Source organism: Alligator mississippiensis, chromosome 5 (genome assembly GCF_030867095.1).
Source record: "Alligator mississippiensis isolate rAllMis1 chromosome 5, rAllMis1, whole genome shotgun sequence".
NCBI lineage: Eukaryota > Metazoa > Chordata > Crocodylia > Alligatoridae > Alligator > Alligator mississippiensis.
In genome coordinates this window covers 80,927,875-80,947,298 of record NC_081828.1, presented here as the reverse complement: position 1 = coordinate 80,947,298, position 19,424 = coordinate 80,927,875, and the positions used below count along the sequence as shown (strand labels likewise).

At 46.7% G+C, this 19,424-nt stretch overlaps 1 protein-coding gene across 6 annotated transcripts in view; it reads right to left on the bottom strand.

The window, feature by feature from the left end:
* COL15A1 (collagen type XV alpha 1 chain) overlaps nucleotides 1-19,424 on the bottom strand; it is a 308,100-nt gene that overhangs the window by 86,664 nt on the left and 202,012 nt on the right. For all 6 annotated transcript variants that reach the window (XM_019485357.2, XM_014602928.3, XM_019485342.2 and 3 more), the window contains 3 exons: nucleotides 18,340-18,375; nucleotides 17,725-17,850; nucleotides 6,965-7,033 (listed from right to left, as the gene is read on the bottom strand). In XM_019485357.2, the coding sequence (XP_019340902.1) occupies nucleotides 6,965-7,033; nucleotides 17,725-17,850; nucleotides 18,340-18,375 (231 nt within the window). The remainder of the gene's footprint in view (nucleotides 1-6,964; nucleotides 7,034-17,724; nucleotides 17,851-18,339; nucleotides 18,376-19,424) is intronic.

Genomic DNA, 19,424 nt, shown 5'->3' with positions numbered 1-19,424 from the left:
CCATCCATTTTGTCAAAATACTATGTTAGTGGTTCAGCTTTGAGAGGAGCATCAGAGAAGGGAGAGAACAATATCCAACCTGTCATATGGTGGTTAGTCGGTTGTGATGGGAAGCAAAATGGGCAGTGCTTCTTCCCCCTTTGAGTGAGACAGGGAGCCTAGAATTCAGGAACTGCAGCATCTAAGTGAATGTTCTCACTCGGTGATTTTCAAACTTCCTGATGTCATGGAAAACTTTCATATCACTTCTTCTGCCACAAAACTCCTAACCCTGTCCTAAAGACTGACATGGAGTCAGGCAGCTCTGCCCCACAATGCTGGTGCACTGCCTCCCACTCCACATCTCCATTGCCCCCAGTCTTCCTGCAGAACGCCTGATGATTCATCATGGAACCCCAGGGGTCTATGGAACAGCATGAAAACCACCGCTGTAGCCTGCTGGGATATGGAGGCAAAACGCACACAGAGAAGGCCCTTTTCTCTTCCTGAGGATACGTCGGACAGTCACTGATTCTGAATAACTCCATTTTCAGGCATCTAAGTCTACTATGTATCCACAAAGGGCATGTGTATGGGCAACAGCTGCTACTGAGCATGCTCCGTTTACACAGCTAAGTAATTATTACATGTGCAGTGCTACACATCCAGGAAAAGAATTCCGTTGGATACATAAGTGCCAAAAATGCCCTCTAGACTGCCAATAACTGGCCACTTGGATAATTAGGGAAGAACAGAATGCCAGCCTCAGCAGTCAGGAAATGACAAACGTAAGATTGCCAATGCTGCCTGACCTCAGTCTCCTTGTGTGCATGCATCAGAATATAGCCTTGGCTGACACTGGAGCACCTAATGCTACAAAAGCAGTTCCTTTTAAATGAAACAGATTTAGAGTGGTTATGTTCTCTAAACAGTGGAGAGCTCACACCCAAGGAGTTCTTAACTGATGCACACCTCCACATGGTGATGGAGGGCATGCCTACAGTGCCTCTGCACCATGCTCAGGACTGCTGCCAAGAAGCACATGCTGCCCCCTTGCACCCACTCTGTGCTCACTAAGTACCAGAAAGAAAGCAGCATAGTTGGTTAGAGCAGCCCTGAACACATACCTGAGCATCACCTTCATACACTGTGCTGTGGGAGTGCTTCTGGGCACATGGGGATGGCACCTCTAATTAGCTATCCTGCAAGTGTGTGAACTGTGGCAAGGGTCACAGCATGGATGCCTTCAGTGTGTCAGGAATAATAAATACTGTGTAATTTGCCTGAGGTGCAGATAAGACCACAGAACATGTCCACATGAGGGCTGTGCTGCCAAATTGCCCACCCTGCCATCTGCTCCTGATCACGTGCTCCAAACAGGAATATAGCAGCAAGGCTTTTCTAGGACCAACCCCAGTAACTACTCTTGGGCAAACTGGAGACCCAGGTCTTGAAAGTGGCTACTGAAGGATGCCTCAGACCAACCTCCCTGGCATGTTTCCAGGTTTGGAGTATGTGTGAGAGTTCGTGGGTGGTGTATGCTCAGACACAGTGCTATCTTTCCGAGATTGCAGATGAGTCACGGGTGCAAGCTTCCCTTACTCATCTGACTGTGGTGTCAACTCTAAAGCCCAATGATGACACTAAGCAAATGAATGGCAGCTAAATATTTAGTTAATGCAGAAAAGACCATATTTTACTATTAATATGTGGGTAGGTTGAGAGGAGATCCCTGAAATTACAGCATAGCCCTTTAGCATGATTAAAAAAGAATCCAGTGCTTGCCACGAAATAAATGTGACATGCTTGCATTAAACCAATTTCTTTATAAAAGGGTGAATTAAAGTTTTGTATGTAGCCAATAGCAACTGCTTTGTTTTTGTTGTTACTAATTACACACAAAACAATTATGTGCAGCTTTCATTTAGCTGTTTTTTGGCAATTTGCCATCCCTTCTAGGGAAAATGCAAAGGAAGCAAATGCAGGGCAAATAGAGACAATACACCTCCTAACAGCTGGTTTTAATTAAAATGTTCTTAGGAGCAGAGTCATTCTTTCAACACGGCCAGAAACTTCTAGAGGTTTTATAGGACATAAATAGCTCACACCACTTTCATGCAATACTAGCAAGTGTCTGGAATCATTTTTATGATTGGAAGGAAGTATTTCTGTGCCTACTTTATTGACCTAAGGCCTTGAAGAGTGAATGCAAAATGACAGGGAGAACAAACTTTCTGAGTTCTGTGCAAAAGCAGTAAGACCTCTTTTTTTTGGCGCTGGTTATAGCACAATGATTTGAAAATTATGTCCGTATTGGAAGCAAAGCTGAGAGCAATGGCATCACTTTTGCAGGTTGGAATGGGCAATTTGCTGCTTGCTAGTTAATGACTTCTATTATTATTTTTGTAATGTGATGGCTTTGACCACTCATTATTATTATTTTTAAAAGGAACATAAAGAAATGGTGCATTTGCTTAAAATAAAACTGATGTCAAATGAATTTTCAGCATTGTGGCTTCCAGCTAGTGAAATATCAGACCACTTCAGCCACTGGCTTTTCAAACTGGCCCCTAGCACTATCCTAGCTCCAATATTCAATATTTTGTGTAGGCTGTCACAATATCTCTGGACAGGTCTCTTCCTCCAGTTATGCTGCTTTATATTAAAGATAAGCCAGGTGCAGAGCTCCTGAAGAGTGAACTCTGCAGTGGAGAAAGTTTGTGGTGATGGAAAACTTATCCTCATTAGGAGGCCTATTCAAAGTGCCTCCTGAGAAGGGTGGGGACATAACCCAGGCAACTGGGAATGCACTGATTCAACATACCCATTTTCAATTTACTGAGGAAGACTCAAAGGGAACTCTGGTGGATTTTAACATTTCCCACCCTGGCAATATTCTGAAACTTGCATTCAAGTGGCTCAATGAACTTAATAATACTGCTGTTTTAAATATTTGCTTGCCTGAATAAGATCTGCAGCCTCAGGCCCCACAGAACCCCATGGGAGCAAAGTTATTCCAAGTAGTATTATTATCGACTTCAAAGAGATTATAGTCACACTGTAAATATTCACTGGATTGTGCAATTGAGATTTGCCAGCTGAAAAGAGCTTTTGCTGTTAATCTTTTTAAAGTTGTTTTAAATCGGAATATTATTTAGTTTTTGAGTTATTTAAGAAAGAACAATTCCTAAAGGAAAAAGAATGAAGAGTCTCAATTAGGCTCTTCTGGGAATCGATTGCAAGTTTATCTTTGTTTTTATTAGTGCACTGCTCACAAAACCAAACAATTAATAGAGCTATCAAACCAGCCACAGAGAGCTGGTTGAATGGTGTAGCACTGCAAGCTATTTCAGTCCTGACCAGAAATTTTTCTATTTTTCTAGTTTCTGGGTGCTTTTAAGAAGAAACTCCCAATTGTACCTACATGTGAAAATGTGCAAATTAATTTTTGTGTGTGACCAAAACCTCTGAATTTATAAGAAGATCTATGATAATGGAAGCCCAAGGCATTCCCTTAGCATGTCATTGTAAGTGGTATGCTGTATTGCTCTGATACTGGTTGAAGTACCACATCTAGGAGGCCATGGAACTACACTTTTCAGAAAGGCTTAACCCTCATGCCCCTTATGCAAGAAATGAATAAAAATTTGGAAATTAAAACAATGTTTTCTTATCACAGGCTATATGAATGCAGCACAGTTCATGGGACATAGCAGTTTAAGAATGTTAGAATTCAGGAAAGCAGTGTTGGAGACTTAAAGAAACAATGGGCTCCTGTACATGTTCAGGGAGGCTGCTCCAACGTGCTGTACTTCTAGTGTGTCAGAACAGACTCAATCAAATCTGCTGGAGCATCATAATTACTGTGCTCCAGCAGACTCCAGCATCATGTACATCAGCATCCCTGCACTGAAAATGGTGGCGGGGCACTTTAAACTAAAGTTCGTTTGATAAGCTTTAGTTCGAAGTGCCCTGCTGCCATTTTTTTACATGTGATGCTCTGGGGGCTTTTAATTAGCATGGCTCTTGGAGCTGCGCTAATTAAAGGGTACACCCCAGCCTCCCAGACCACATCGATAAATGCCCAAGGGTCTGATCCTATATGGTGTAGAAGAGGGAGTACATGGGCTGTCTCTCATCTCCCTCAGTTTGTGTCTTGGAGTTTATGAAGGAGAAGTGGGTATAGTGTAAGCAGATAGGGAAGATGGCCATAGAGATCAATAATTTAAAATGTCAAAGGCTAAAGACTTCACGGGACAAGGGAGACTGAAGCAAGACAAGAGAAGAGGCTTTTAGACTTAGCAAGCATCAAGTCTCTAGACAGAACTTTCATAAAAACAGTAGCCAAGAAATGGAAAGAATAGTAGCCAAATTCCTGTTTCAGATGGTGGACTGTAGCCAGATTGTCCAGAATAAACCAAAAATACTTTATTAGCCAGTTGTAAAATAAACTATCCAAAGGGGGTAGTCAAAGGTTGGTTAATGCAATGGTACAAGAGGATTTAATACCTTATTTACCTGAATCCAAGATAACTTTTCATTCAAAGTGACCCCCCAATAATTAGATTCTAAATTTGTTATAATTTTCCAAGTATAGAACTAACTATTGCAGAGTCATCTTAAATTCATCCCCCGCCCTATTCCAGCAGGGAAAGAAGTAACAGCAGGGGAGGCAGGTGGCAGATGACCCCTGCCCCTTGCACTCCTAACAGCTGTTTCTCCTGTTGCCTGTCCCCCCATGCCAGAGCCCCCTAGTACTTGCCCCCCAATGGTGCCTGCACCCTCTGCCCCCACTACAGTCTCTGCCCCCTTTGCCTCCCACAGCCTCTACCCCCTAACCTCTGCCCACCACCTGCCTCCTACAGCTCTACCCCCCTGCAGCCCTTGCCCCCTGCAGCTCCCCACCATTGAGCCCTGATAATGAGACCTTGAACAGAATGCTTCATGTGTTGACAAAGACTGATTTAATTAATATCATTATATTTTCATTATTATTTTCTATCCCATAATCTAACATTTGACTCACCATTTTGACTATGCATATGCACTGAAGAAAATTTTCCATTGAATTGTACACAATGGGCGCATCTACATATGCTGTTACTGTGCATGAATAAACTGAGCTTATTGCTCTGGAGTGCTAATTGCTCCTGGGTGTACCGTTTGAACATGTGCCCAGGAGAATTAACTCCGGAGCACTAAGTACTGCAGTTTATTCATGTGCAGCATGTGGAGCGGGGTCAGAGCAGCCCCGGCTGGCAAGGGGCCCCAGGGTGAGCTTACCAGCCTGGGGTTGCTGCTCCCAGCTCAATGTGCTGCAGAGGGGCTGGCTGGGGCACCGGAGAGTTTCAGCATGGGGCTGGCAGGCAGCCTCTGCCCTGAAGCATCCTTGTGCCCCAGCCACCAGGGCAGCATCTACACGGGTGCTGCTGCAGATTTTTTTACTCCACAACAGGATAATAAAATAAATTATTTTAAATTATTAAACTAATTATTATTAAAAATTGCTGCAAAATAAATTAGCTTACTCCAGCCTAATAGGAAAGCATGTGTAGATGTCAAGCCATTTACTGCGCAGCTAATTAGTCAACTGCACAGTAAATGTCTCATGTGGACATGCCCACTGATACCTACATCTTTCTCTTGAGTGGTTTCAGGTAAATTGAAAAATTGAAGTCATAAAACTGAATAGCCTGATCAATAGAGTGGTTATAAAAGGGAAGAAAGGAAGGCTCAAGTTGAAAGAGGCTATGTATTCAGGTTTGAGGCAAGACACATTAAGGAACATCATAAGAAAAAAAAAACACTTCACTAATCCTATACATGTTTTAAACTGTAACAGATCAGATAATCAATTAACTAAAACTAAACCAATCAAAATCAGAAGGAAATTAAACTCATTTCTCTGGGAAACATCCTAATATAATTTAGTGCACTATAAACAGAGAGTAACTCAAACCAACCCAGTGAAGTCACTCTAGTCCAGGTGTGGGCAATTATTTCAGCTGGAGGGCTACTTAATGAGTTTTGTGAACCTGTCAAGGGCCACATCTATCTCCCTCTCTCTTTCTTTCTCTTCTCTCTCTGTCTCTCTCTCTCTCCTTTTTCTCTCCTCTCTCTTCTCTTCCATCTCTCTTCCATCTCTCCTCTCTCTCCATTTCTCTCTCTTCTCTGTCTCTCCTCTTCTCTCTCTCTCTGCATCTTTCTCCTCTCTGTCTTCCTCCCTCTTTCCAGAACCCATCCAGAGCTGTAGTTCACCAGGAACCCTGAAGCTCAGCTGTGGACCCAGACAGGGACTTCCACTGTGGCGTGCGGGCGGCGGCATCAGCTGTGGGCACAGCCAGCAGCCCCAATGTGGAACCTGCCAATGGTGTCACAGCTGATGCTGCTGCCCACCCAGTGCAGTGGAAACTCCTGCCTTGGTCCACAGCTGATGCTGCCGGCAGGTTCCGAGTCAGGTCTCCAGACGGGAGCTTCCACTGCACTAGGAGAGTGTTAGCTGTGGATGCTACCAGCATGTTCTGCGCCAGGGCTCTTGAACCTGCCAGCAGCATCCACAGCTGCTGCTGCTGCCTGCTCACTGTGGCAGACGCCCTACCCAGAACCAAAGCTAATGCTACTGCATCAAGGGCTAAAGCTGCTGGGTGGAAGCAGTTCTGCCCACCTGGCACCATGCAGTGGCTGAAGCTGCCAGCCACACACAGGCTTTTCAAACTGTTGGTGGGCTGGATCCATCTCTCAGGCTGTGTTTTGCCCATCCCCGCTCTAGGCATACACCTGTGTGAGTGAGATGCTGGTCCTATATTACTCATTTTCCCTGAAAGAGAGACAAAACAAGACACTGGTACTACATAAACTCTGTGTTATATAATAAGGATGGACTAGTTAAAACACCAACTGCCTTCTAGACAGACTGCATGTAGAAGGGAAGGAATGCATTTTTAAACAAAACAAAGAAAAATAAAAAAAGGAACTAAAAGCTTACATGTGGTCTTCTGGATCCTGGGGTTCTGGGCTCACTTAACAAACCAATGTTCCCTGACCCTTCCATATCCTAAGGAAAAAAAGAAAGAGTTACTGAACACCTTGTTTTGCCTTCACCTCATCTTTTAGCCTTTTATATCAGGAGTTCTTCTTGAACGTTGTAAAACAAAGACACCAAAGAAAAGCCACCAATACCTCAAATCATTCGCCAGAACTTCTTTTGTATCAGTATGCTGCAAGTATTAAATGTAAAGATATTCAAACTTTGTGATAGCGCACTAGTCTTTCTGCCAGTCAAAAACTTCATGAACTGATGGGTTTGTCACCTTACCAGCCTTCCACATTATTTCAGACTGGAAAACAGTTGAACAAAATGAAAGCAACCTTCCTTTTTACAGCATAATTTGTGCTCCTTTTTTATTTTGTCGTTTACCTATCTAATACTAGCACATTGCATTGTGAAGCTGTAAGTGTAATAACTTTCAAAAGCTAAATACTTAAACATTTTTTTCTGGCAACAGAGGTCCTATAGGCATTTTTGCCAAGACCAAGTGTGATGCAAGAATGGAAGATACTTCTTCCTCCTGCAACTGAATGCTGAGCTCCTGCTTGTGATTACTGTGGTTGCAAATGGTGATTCACATATTTGGCTGAAGTGAATAGGAAAATAGTAGGGCTGAAAACAGCAGTGCCCATGTCTGGGAAGGGAAGAGGCTCCATAGACCAAAAAAATACCATGATCATTGGCATTTCCTGTAGCTATTTGCCACTACTTTTATTGGAGGCTGTGAAGACTGCACCATCCTCTCTCAATCTGTTTCCATTTTTTTTTGTACTCTCACTGACACAGCACTCAACTGGGGCAAAACAGCAAGACTGAGTGCTGCTCAGCCTTTTTTCATTTAGTTTTGTTTTCATCTTCCATAGATTCTCAGGACATCAGATACTAAATGGGACTGGGTGAGATTAAGTGCACCTAACTGTTTGATCACATCCCAGGAGGAATGCACAACTTGTGTCTCTTGATGCTTCACCTTGCTTCTACTGGTTTTAACTGGCCTCCTTGTAGCAATCTGTTTTCCTGGAAGAGTATGCCTGCTGTCTGTGTTACACAACATATTGTCATTGCTGACATCCATGTGTTTGTAATAGGTTTACCAGGTTCCTTTGGCAACACAAACTGTTCTTTTGGCAAGCACAAATGCCAACAAACCCTGTCTCCCTCTTCCCTGCTTTGCTGTTCAGTTTTGGCACTTAATTGATAACAGATGCTAACAAGTGCTAAAAGGCCTGTTTTGCAGAAGACACAGCTTTATTGCAATAAAAAGACTGCCAACCAAAAGCTAGTATTGCCCTGCTAAAACTGACAGACCACTCTGAGAGCATACACTGCTCTGTACTCTGACTTAACAGATGGTAGGAGTGGGCATCAAGAAGACTATAGGAACAGTGTATCGAGACTGGGATTACTATCAAGGAATGCATAAATGACAAATATTCCAATCATCCTGGTTTATGAGTAAACAGATACATTTCTGCTGTTCCAGCTGAGAACTGGCTGGCCAAGAACTGTTTGCTGTGATTAGAGTTGGGATACTATCTTCATGCCCTCTGCAGTACAAGATCCAGGATGGCCCACTGTATTGGCAACTGTAAGAGAGAGCCAGAGACTCCTGTCCTGCAGTCTAAGCAGGCTTGTCAGGAGGGCCGCTATGAAAGCAAACAGAATATTCAGATAAGAAGCACCAGCCCAAGAATGAGCAGCCTGGTGAGGGAGAAGTGGCTAATCCTCTTGAACGCAGAAAGTCTGACATCTGGGACCAGTGAGTCACTGGGCACAGATTCTAATGCTAGGAGCTGGATAAAAGCAGGATCAGAGGAGTACCATGGGAGGAAGAGAGTGCCCAGAAGAGCACAGTGAGAGGTGTAAAGTGAGGAGAAAGCCCCGCAGAGAAGCAGAGCCCTCACATTGAAGGAGACAGAGATTGCTCACTGAGGAATCCTGGTAGGAGATCGGGTTCTTAGCTGCTTGTAGCAGAAGGCCAGATGGGGTTTTGCCCAAGGAAGCTTTGCTTTCTTATAGGAGCCAGCTTGTGTGCTGCCAATTGCCCAGACTAGGCTACTTAAGTTAAAGTGACAGCAAACCTTTTGTTAGGACTTACATGTATACAAGGTGGGTGTATGTTTAGTTAAGCTGTTAGCTGGACTTCCAGTTAGTTTTACTGGCAGGACTAATAGGAGTGGGAGGAGGTCTCATCAGTGCCTACAGAGAGCAGAGACAGGGCTATAGAGCCTAGAGCCCAGAGTGGGGTGGAGACCAGGGCCAGGGGTACGTAGTCCGAGAGGGGCAGAGATAAGAGCTCAAGAGAGTAAGCCTGGGGCTGAAGCCCAAAAACCAGGACCAACATAGGTTAAACAGCTCCAGCGAGAGAAAAGGGGCAGAGGCCAAGAAGGCCAAAGCTCCAACAGGGAAGTAACTGAATGATATCACACGTGAGGCATGGACACGGCTGTAGGGGAGGTTGGAGGTCGTGAATAGACACCAAGGCTACCAGCGCCTTAAGGCCCCTGGGACTGGGTTAACCAGGAACAACAGGTATGTAGGCAGGATAAGTGGTTTCTTGGGGTCCTGGGCAGCCTCTCGACAACTATTTTCACCCAAGAGACATCAAAGTCATGGCAAAAGGAGAGAGGAGAACCAAGGAACCAGTTAAGCAGGGATCCAAGGTCACCAAGGGGTGCTATTATGCATCATGCCCCATCCTGCTATAGTAACCCGGTTCCAACTGTCAACAGTGGCAGAAATTGCTACTGCACTGACCAGCTGCAAATTCCCTGTGTAGGGAAACTTACAATTGATGTACAGCGGTGAAGTTGGATCCCAGATTAACTGCCCATGGAGTGCCATGTGAGTAGAGGGTGAGGGTAAGGTGGTACATGCTGAGGCTCCATTTACTCCCAGATGGATATATAGTTATTTGTGGATTGTAGCCACCTGGCACAAATCAGAGCAGTTTGTAGCTCTTAACACATGCTGGGGTTTGGACCAAGGTTATGCGTAACTGGTTCCCTGGCTGTCCTCCCTATTTCCTGAGCCAAGTGGACTTTAGTGCAGGGAAGAATTTGAGCTGGAATCTACACCGAGTCTAGATGAATGCAATGGAGTATTTGTATATATTATGTTTGGTTCCCAATTGCATACATGCTGGCTCTGATTTTTTAAAAATGCGAGAGATGTAAGCAACTAAGGTACTATTTGGCATAAGTAGGGTACCAGAATTTGTTAGTAAGCAAGCAATGGCAGTTGCACAACCTCTGCATTTAGAGTAGTCAGCAGGGTGAAAGAAAGGAATAATAACAGAAGCTGAAGGAATTGCATCTATTTATTTCAGATTAAATTGATGGATTTTAAAACCACCATGTTATATTGGCCACATTGGGTGCATCCAGACCAGTGCGCATGTGCCTCTTGCAGCATCTCAAACCCCTCTGAGATGCCGCAAGATGCATGTGTTGGAACAAAAAAACATTCCCCATGCTGCAAATTTGTAGCATGGGGGCAAACTTAGACCCTGGATATCCAGGGGTCAAAAAAAAAAAGTGCTGCGAAACAGCAGACTAAGGCACAGTCCCAGACCATGCCCTGAAGCAACCGGAGGCTCAGTCCTCCACAGAGATGGTGGGGACATGTTGGGGGAGGGGACCATGTCGGGGGGGCTGCCTGGCCCCAGTCCCTGATCGCTCCCCTGCTGGGTCCCAGCTCCTGGATTGCTTCCCCCATTCTCCGATTGCTCCCCTGCCCAGTCTCCGCTCTCCGATCGCTCCCCTGGATAGCCCCCGCTCCCCAGTTGCTCCCCTGCCCAGCCCCTGCTCCCTGATCACTCCTCCTCACAGCCCCCTTTCCCCAATCACTCTCCTACCCAGCCCCTGCTCCCCAATTGTTCCCCTGCACAGCCCCCGCTCTCTGATCACTCCGCTGCCTGGCCCCACCCCCAGCACAGCCCACACTCACCGGCAGTAGCAGCGGTGGTTGGGGACACTCAGGGCCTCATGGCAGAGCCCCCCTGCACAGCATGGGAAGCGGGGGGCAGCAGGGATTGGCCTCAGCCACCTGGCACCCATGCTGCCACATGACATGGGTGCAGCTTGGCTTGGCAGGGTCCCGTGCTGCGCCAGGCACTGTCTGGCAGCTCTGGGCTGCTCCCGTTGTCCCCTAGAGCCTGGCACCACTCAGCCCCAGTGACCCTGAGCTTCCAGATAGCCCGTGGCACCACATGGCACCCTGCCAGCTGGGCTGCATCCTGGCAGTGGCAGCTTGGATGCCAGGCAGCCAGAGCTGATCCCTGCTGCCCTTTACTGTATTGACGGATGCTGCTATAGCCGGTAAGTGTGGGGACACTGGGGCCGGGCAGTGCAGCCATCAGGGGCTGGGACAGGCTGGGCGAGTGATGGAGGGTGACTGGGGTCTGGGGCTGGGTGGGGGGCCATGGGCCCTGAGGGGCTGGGGGGGTTGCCCCTGCAGGGGATCATGAGTTCCCTGTTGGAGGACTTTGTCCCCTGTTGAGAAGCTGTAGCCCCTTTTTTTTGGGGGGGGGGGGGGGCTGTAGCTCCCGTTGAGTGGCTGTGGGCCCCTGTTGGGGGACTGTGGCCCTGTGCGGATGCAGCCCATGAGCTGCGTGGGGGCTTCACCCTGTGGGGGGCAGGGGACCCTCCTGATCAGCCCCCCTATATGTCCCCCCACAATCCACATATCCCCAAACCACCCCCACAGACCCCTCACCCACATATCTGGCCCTGTGGGTCAGGAGTGAGGGGACTGGGGTGGGGGGGCAGGCTGTGGGTTGCAAGTGTGGGGCTAGGGCAGGGGAAGGGCACTGGCATATCAGTGCTACTCAGCGCTGCACATCCTGGTGAGCAAAGGGGGTAGGGGCAGCTCTGATTTTTCTATGACAAAAAAGCCAAAAAACAATGCCAAACTGTATAGATATTTAGAACTGATTTTATTATGATGATAGAGGCATGGGTAGGCTTCCAAATTGCTTTAAAGTTGTAAATATATCAATAAAACATTGCCTAACTGATTTGATCTCTCTCTCTCTCTCTCTGTGTATATATATATATGTGTGTGTGTGTGTGTGTGTGTGTGTGTGTGTGTGTGTGTGTGTACACACACGCACACGCGCCACACAATGTCTAGTGGACTTTTGTTTTACTTGCAGAAGAACATGGATTTTGGGGTATCTTAAAGACTGACTTTGGGATTTTTTTTATCAGGGATTTTGCAGTTTTTTAAATAGGGAACACCTCTATTCCTGACAGTGTAGCAAGTGGCAGGACCCAGGCAGAGGAGCCTGCTCAGAGCTTGCACCCAGGACCCAGCTGGAGGTGGCTGACCTCCTGGCCACTTGGGGCCACGAGGACTTGCTTTAATAGTCCAAAGCAGGCCACCACACTGAGAACATCTTCCGGGCAATAGGTGCCCAGGTGGCCAAGCAGTGGCACACATGGCAGTAGTGCCACACAGCTGCCACAGCCCACTGCAGCTGGCCCAGATGCCTCTAATGTCCATGCAGTCCCCATCTGGGTCTGGCAGGAGTGCAGCCTTAGGGCCACGTGCTGTTGCAGGTGGCAATAGGTCACAGCCAGGCAGCAGCCCCCACTGCTAGACTGCTGCAGTGAGTAGAGGGAGCAGGGAACTCTCAGGGCTGCTTCAGCAGTCCAGCTGGCACAAGCGGTAGTGTCCCCAGGTATCAATTGGCCAGGCCCCAGAAACTCCTGAGAGTGAGTAGCCCTGAGCTACTTGCCAGAGCAGCCTTTTATACTGCTGGGGACAGTGCAGGTGCTGGCCCCAGCCTCTAGCTCCCCCTGGCTGCAGATCCGGGAGGAGCCAGGCAGGGTTATTTTGCCCCAAGTGGCACAATTTGCTCCACACCAAAGTGCATGTCTGGGCATGTGCACTGAAGCAAAAAGCCCCGGCTCAAATTTGCACTGCTTCTATTTGAGCTGCTGCAAGTGCATGTGCCTGCATGTGTGGACACACCCATTGTGGCCACCAGTTTCAAGCAAACATTGTTTATTTCTCATATAATATTCTTTTTTGTTACTGTGCTGTGCTACATTACATTCTATGAGGTTAAAAGAAAATAGCACCACAGTTTGAAAACATCTCCTGAATGAAAAAGCGAAAGAAGAGATGAACACTGCATAAATAAGTACAGAGAGAGAGGAAAACCCACATATATAAGCTAAATGACTACTCTGGTTAGCAGAAATAAGAATGTGTAAACCCTGATTTTCTCATTTATGCTTGCCAGCAGGGCAGCACAAGGTAAACTGCAGTGTTCTGAGATACAACTGCAATAAAACATTTTCAAATGAAGGGTGAAATTGAACCTAAGGTGAGCCAAACTCAAATTTTAAAATGGAAGTTGCTCTTTATGCCTCAATAAAGTGTAATGGCTCGAAATTTTTTGTTTTTTTTTTAATAAGAGATGATTCCTATTGAATCTTACAAAGCATGAGTTCACTATGGAGTTGCTGCATTTTGTATCTAGGATGACAGTATATGAAAACTGGCATCTAACACAGAACCTGCAATTCACTGTTAAAGCATCCTGGGTGCATCTACATATGATGCTTTACTTCAGAGCTAACTAAAATTAGCTCCACAGTAAAGAATCATCATCTACATGTGCAGTGCTATTAGGCTGCAGTAAACTAATTAACTCCACTGTAGGATAGTACTCCCTAACACAAGAACTATCCTACAGCAGAGTAGTTATGTGTGGCAAAATGCACGTGTACACTGTGAAGGGGCTGGCTGGGACATGAGGGTACTACAGTGCGGGGGCTGCCTGCTGGCTAGCCCCTCTCCAGAATGCTGAGCCAGAAGGGAACAGCTCTGGGCTGGTAAACTGACCCACCAGGGCTGTGCTGCCCTGGCTCAACATGCTGCAGTCCTGGGCACACATGTAAACACTGCACCAAAGAGCAATAAACTCTGGTGCAAATTGCATTAATATCATGTGGAGACATACCCACTGGCAGGTATTGCTGCATATTTAAGCCCAGATTATAAATTATTTACACACAAAAATAAAATACTAAAGCCACTATGATATTAGTGCCACAGGAGTTTTAGCCTATAGTATAACAGCTCTGAACACTAAAAGCAGAATTCTATTTCACTTAGTACAAGACCAAAATGCAATATGAAATTAACCCTGAGTTAACTGAATTTTGTCACTTTTTCTCCTGTAGCAGGAAACTTGGTGTTCCTCCTAATTTAAGGGCTGGCAGGTGGGCAGAGAAACAGGTGGCAGGTATGGCCAGAGGCAATCAGGGGCCACATGACTAGGGAACGGGCTGGGCTTAGACTGCATATAAGCACAGGCCCTGAGTGGAGCCAGCAGGAAGATCCTGGAGGCTGCTGGAAGAACACCATCTCAGCAGGAGGGATGCAGCTACTGAGTGTCACTATGGAGAATACAGCTGAAGCAGTCTGGCCCTGCTTCTGCCAAGGAGAGAAGCTCCCCAGAGGGGAAGAGTTACCTGAGGGACCCTGAACCAGAGTGGAAGAGTGAGAGCCCAGAATGGAGGCGGCCCCCAGAGTATGGGCTGCTCTGAGGGTAAGGAGGTTTTCTTCTTAAAGTGGCAGCATACTTTTGCTTTCATAGTATTTCTTTGCCCAGAAGGGAAGATTCCTTTTGTAGCCAGAGGGCTTACTATATGATTAAGTTATACTGATGATTTGGGTTGGGAATGTGAGGGGTGGTCTTTGGAGGTCCCATTAGTGCCCTAGGGGCAAATGGTTGCCTTGAGCCCTGCTGAGGAGAGGCTCAAGGCAGAGCAAGCAAGAGGACCCGAGAGCAGGGCAGAGCTTGCAGCTAGAGGGTTCAGCACTTGAGACAGGGGCCAAGGGCCCAGAGCCTGGGCAAGACTAGAGCTGGTGCCTAGATGCCAGGTCCAATACAATGGGCCTGGGCTAGAAGGCCTAGCAAGAAAAAAGGGGTGGACATTGAAAAGGCCAAAGTCCTAACAGGAGAGGGACAGTACAGTGACACCTGCAAAGCATGGAGCATGGTGTAGGGAAGGATGGAGCCATGCAATGAGGCCTTAAGGCTACAGGTGTTCTGGAGGGGCACAGACATGTAATTAGCCCTTAAGGCTTATAGGTGCCGTAGGCAGGCTGAAAATGCCTATACAGCCTAAGGGCAGGACTGAGGCCAGGGCTGTTCAGGAGGGACCTGCTGGCTATTAGACAGAGTAAGGCTCGCTTTAGGACTATTGAGGCAACTTCCCTTGCAGTACAATAAGAACATCAAGGCATGGCAGGAAAGAAGGAGGGGAGGGTACCCTAGAGGCAGAGCAGGGCACAGGTTACAGAACCACCAGAGGGTGTCACGGCCACTACTGGGACCCCCCCCATTCCCTATCCTTTGTAGTTAAACACTGCTTTTCATTTAGAAGCACTACTCCCTGCAGGCCCTTCCCATCAAGCTGAAATAAGCTGTTGCTTACAAAATCTTTTGAATCTCGATTTAGTTGGTCTATAAGGTGCATCTCTACCCTGCCTTCTAGCTGACTTTAAACTAAGACAGCTAAATATCTCTCTCTGATTCGGGCACGGTGTCTTATATCTGTACAACAGGACTGATTGTGTAGTTTTAGGAACAGATTATACCAGGACTGTTTTATTGGAAGCTAATGGATTGCATGTGGCCCCTGAGAATTTAACCTGCAGCCCTTGGGCTCCTGGGCTGACTGCCATTCTCTTCACACTGCTGTCCTGTGTTGCTGCTGTAGTCTCCAGGCTCTCCCTCCCTCCTCCAGCTTCTGCTGCTTGTCCCCTCCCTGAGGGCAAGGAAGGGTAGCCAGCAGGGCTGAGGGCCTTAGGGAGACCCTGTGCAAAAAGGAGGTGCTAGTACAGTGCAGCTGGAGTTGCTCCTCAAATGGCAAGTGTCCATGTAGTGCAGTGAGGAGGGACAAATAGCATGGTGTACAATCCGGAGCCCTGTGGTCCTTGGCCACTCAGAACTTGGAAAATTGTTAGGTAAGGCCTTTTATGGGATGGTTTAGATAGGGAAGGTCCTGTCTCAAGCAGGGAATTGAACTAGATGGCCTCTGGAGGTCCCTTGTAGTCCTACTTTTCTATGATTCTGTTATCCTCTCTGGATGTGTATGTGACCCCATTATAGGAAGGTGGAGATGTCTGTACAATTCTGGAGGACAATCTGATCACTAAACTTTCATATGCATGTTACTTAGAGAAATAAACTACCAACATATTGTAATCAAATATATGGCCAAATTCCACTCAGAAAAATAATAGTAAGCCGTTTACCTGGAGGCTGGGAAGAAATAAATTAAACCTAAACAAAAATGTCACAAGCAATTTTTAGTGTAAAGCTAAAGGAATCTTTTTGTGATCAAATTCATCTTAAATAAGAAACATAAAAAGTAGTGCTGGAAGGGACCTCAGAAGCTAACCCCCTGTTCAAGGCAGTATCACTTCTGTATAAACCATCCTAGAAAAATGTTTGTCTAATCTAGTCTTAAAGCCTTTGTGAACCACCCCCTCACAAAACCAGAGTGCTGGTGATAGCTGATGAAGTAGGTTCTTGCCTACAAAAAGCATGCCTTGAATCTCTATAGTCCCCAAGAGGCTACCTGCACTACCTTCTGCCTGCTTATTTCTGACTAACATGAATTATCATCTCTATCTTCAGAATCAACAAGTAACAATCATGTTGTCCTCCCTTTTGTCACAACCCAAAGTTGTGGTTTTGTTTGTGTGTGCTTCGGCACCGCTAAATTATTGTTCCCGCCCAAATTGTAGCTTTCTTTGCACGGTAGAGTTCTCTGCTGCAGGAGAGAACTCTGGTGCAACGGGGGATTTCCCGCCAATTTGCAGCTTCTTTGCATGGTGCATTTCTTTTGCATCTCAGAGATGTACGGTGCAAAGGAGTTCCCACCATTTGTATTTAGATTCACGCCACATTATTGGCCGGTTCTAAATGTAGGCACACGTGGCGGCTAGCTATTGGCTTGCTAGCCGTACAAAAGGCTTGAGTGGTTTCCGCCCAAGTTGGAGGACTCCACGAACATCAGGAGGAGGAGACTTCACCCAGTGCGAAGATCTCTAAGCACTGTGGATCCTTACGGACCCAACGCTTTTCTCAAGCAGGCAATAGAGGCTTAACAATTGAACCCACGGAGCTTTAACTACTCCAGAGGGGGGAACAAAAGAACGAACCGCCTCTAGCCTCTCCCCGTTGCCAAGCGCAATCCAAGATGTATCCCTTTCCTGTAAACCCAATTTTCGAACCCACGGAGCCTTAACAACTCCGGGGGACCAGGGAACCGAACCGAACCCGCAGAGCCTAAACAACTCTGCGGGAAAGAATTGCTGAACCCGCAGAGCCTAAACAACTCCGTGGGAAAGAATTTGTCGTAGTCCTCCAACGAGGATTTAAGCGGAGCTGCACCTGGAAAGCTGTCCAGCCTACACCACTACCATCTTTGGGTGTAAGTAAATAATCTTTTCAATCAACCACTACGCGTTTGTGACTAATTCTAGCTCGCCACCGGTTTTCTCCGACCCCGCATGCCTGGGCTGCTGGCCACAGCCCGCGTGCGCAAAGACGGGCCGCGGATCGCCCCTCCCAACTCGCACTTGGCAGCAGGATCGGGGCCCGGCCCGCACACCTTTGAAGCTAATAGCCTTGTACATACAATTAATCATCCTTATAGGACAGTTACCTCAAATCCAAAGCCATAGCCTGGGCCAGGGGGTCCTGGGAGTCCTGGTGGTCCAGGTTTCCCAGGCTGTCCATCAGCACCTGCTTCACCTTTTAGACCTGGTGCTCCAGTATCTCCAGCATCTCCCTAAAGCAAAAGGAAATGGCACAACATGACACAACATGAAGTTAGCACATCTACTTGTCCATATAAAATATAATTTGTTTGAATCAAAATCATTGACTTAATGAGGCCGCAGAATAATACTCTTTGGGACTTCTAAGCTCCTTCCTTCCAAACACCGTTCAAATACAAATACATTAGGCTCCATAACATATCCAGGAGTTACACACTATGCTAATTTTATAGATAGGAAAGTGAGGCGGTATAGTTCTAAAGTCTGCACCAAACAAGTCACCTGATCCTGACACAACAGCTTGGAAACCAGAGCTGGGAATAGAACTCAGGTCTACTTATTCCTAAACTCCGTGCAAAAATATAAAAAATAGGGACATTTCATTTTGTTAAGATACTTTATCTTGACTTTTTTTCAACTGCTTTGAAAAAACTTGTAATAGGTATAAAATTCTGATTAAACTGTACATAACATGAACTTGTTATAAAGAAACAACCAACCTTTGGACCAATGGAACCAGAAAGACCTGGATCACCCTGTAAAATAAAACCAAATCTCACTTATTTGGGTAGGATATAATTAGTTAGGAAGCAAGAACATGGGCATACACTCTGCTTAATTCAGATTTTGGTGAATACCTTACATATTTGTTGATGTCATGATACAATAAAAGCTGCTGGTTAAAAAAAAGCAACCCACAATTGAGTAGGTAACAGAGAAACATGATTTGAATTTCCAGTATGATTCACAGACAGAAAGCAGTCCAATACTGTGGTGCTCCAAGTACAGCCTACAGGCCAGATCCGGCCCACAGAGCTGAGTCATGCAGCCCATAGGGCTCCCAAAGGGTCCAGAAATTTGCCAGTAGGGGATTGGTGCCAGTGTTAATTGTCACAGCTCTGGAAGCTCTGTGGCAATTAACCCTGCCATCCCTCTCCCGCCACCAGATTTTTGACCCATTAGGCATCCTATGACATGGCCCCACATGCTGGATTAGGCCAGCATGCAGAGCCAGTCCACAGACCTGGCACCTGGTCCTAGACCCAGCATGGAGTCCTGGACCTGGTGTGCAGACCTGGACCCACATATTGGATCTATCCCACAGTCTGGCTGTGTCCCACTCATCCAGCTTGTGCACTGGAAAAGCTGAGCACCACTGGTCTATTACCTTAATTAGTTTTCTAGTACCTTAATTCAATTTTCAACCTTTTTTGAGCAATGTACCCTTGGCGGCTGGTTAAGGAGCTGCGGTGGGGGTATCAGCAGCTGGTCGTGGAGTGGAGGTGTGGGGGGCACCTGCACATGGAGCAGTGGCACTGGGTGGTGGATGGCAGCAGCAGCCGCTGCATGCAAGCTTCTTCCCTATGTCCGGCCTGCAGAGGGGCGCTGCTGCTCTTGCCCTGCCCCAGTCCTGCTCCTGTGAGGCAGTGGCGCTCTGTCCCCGCCCACCCGCATATACCCATGGAACCTTTCAAAGTACCCCCAGGGGTATGCGTACCCCCGATTGACAACCCCTGGTGTAGACTTTACAACTCTGGAACATAGAATCAAAACATCAAATGTCTAATCCTCATCCCACGGAAGG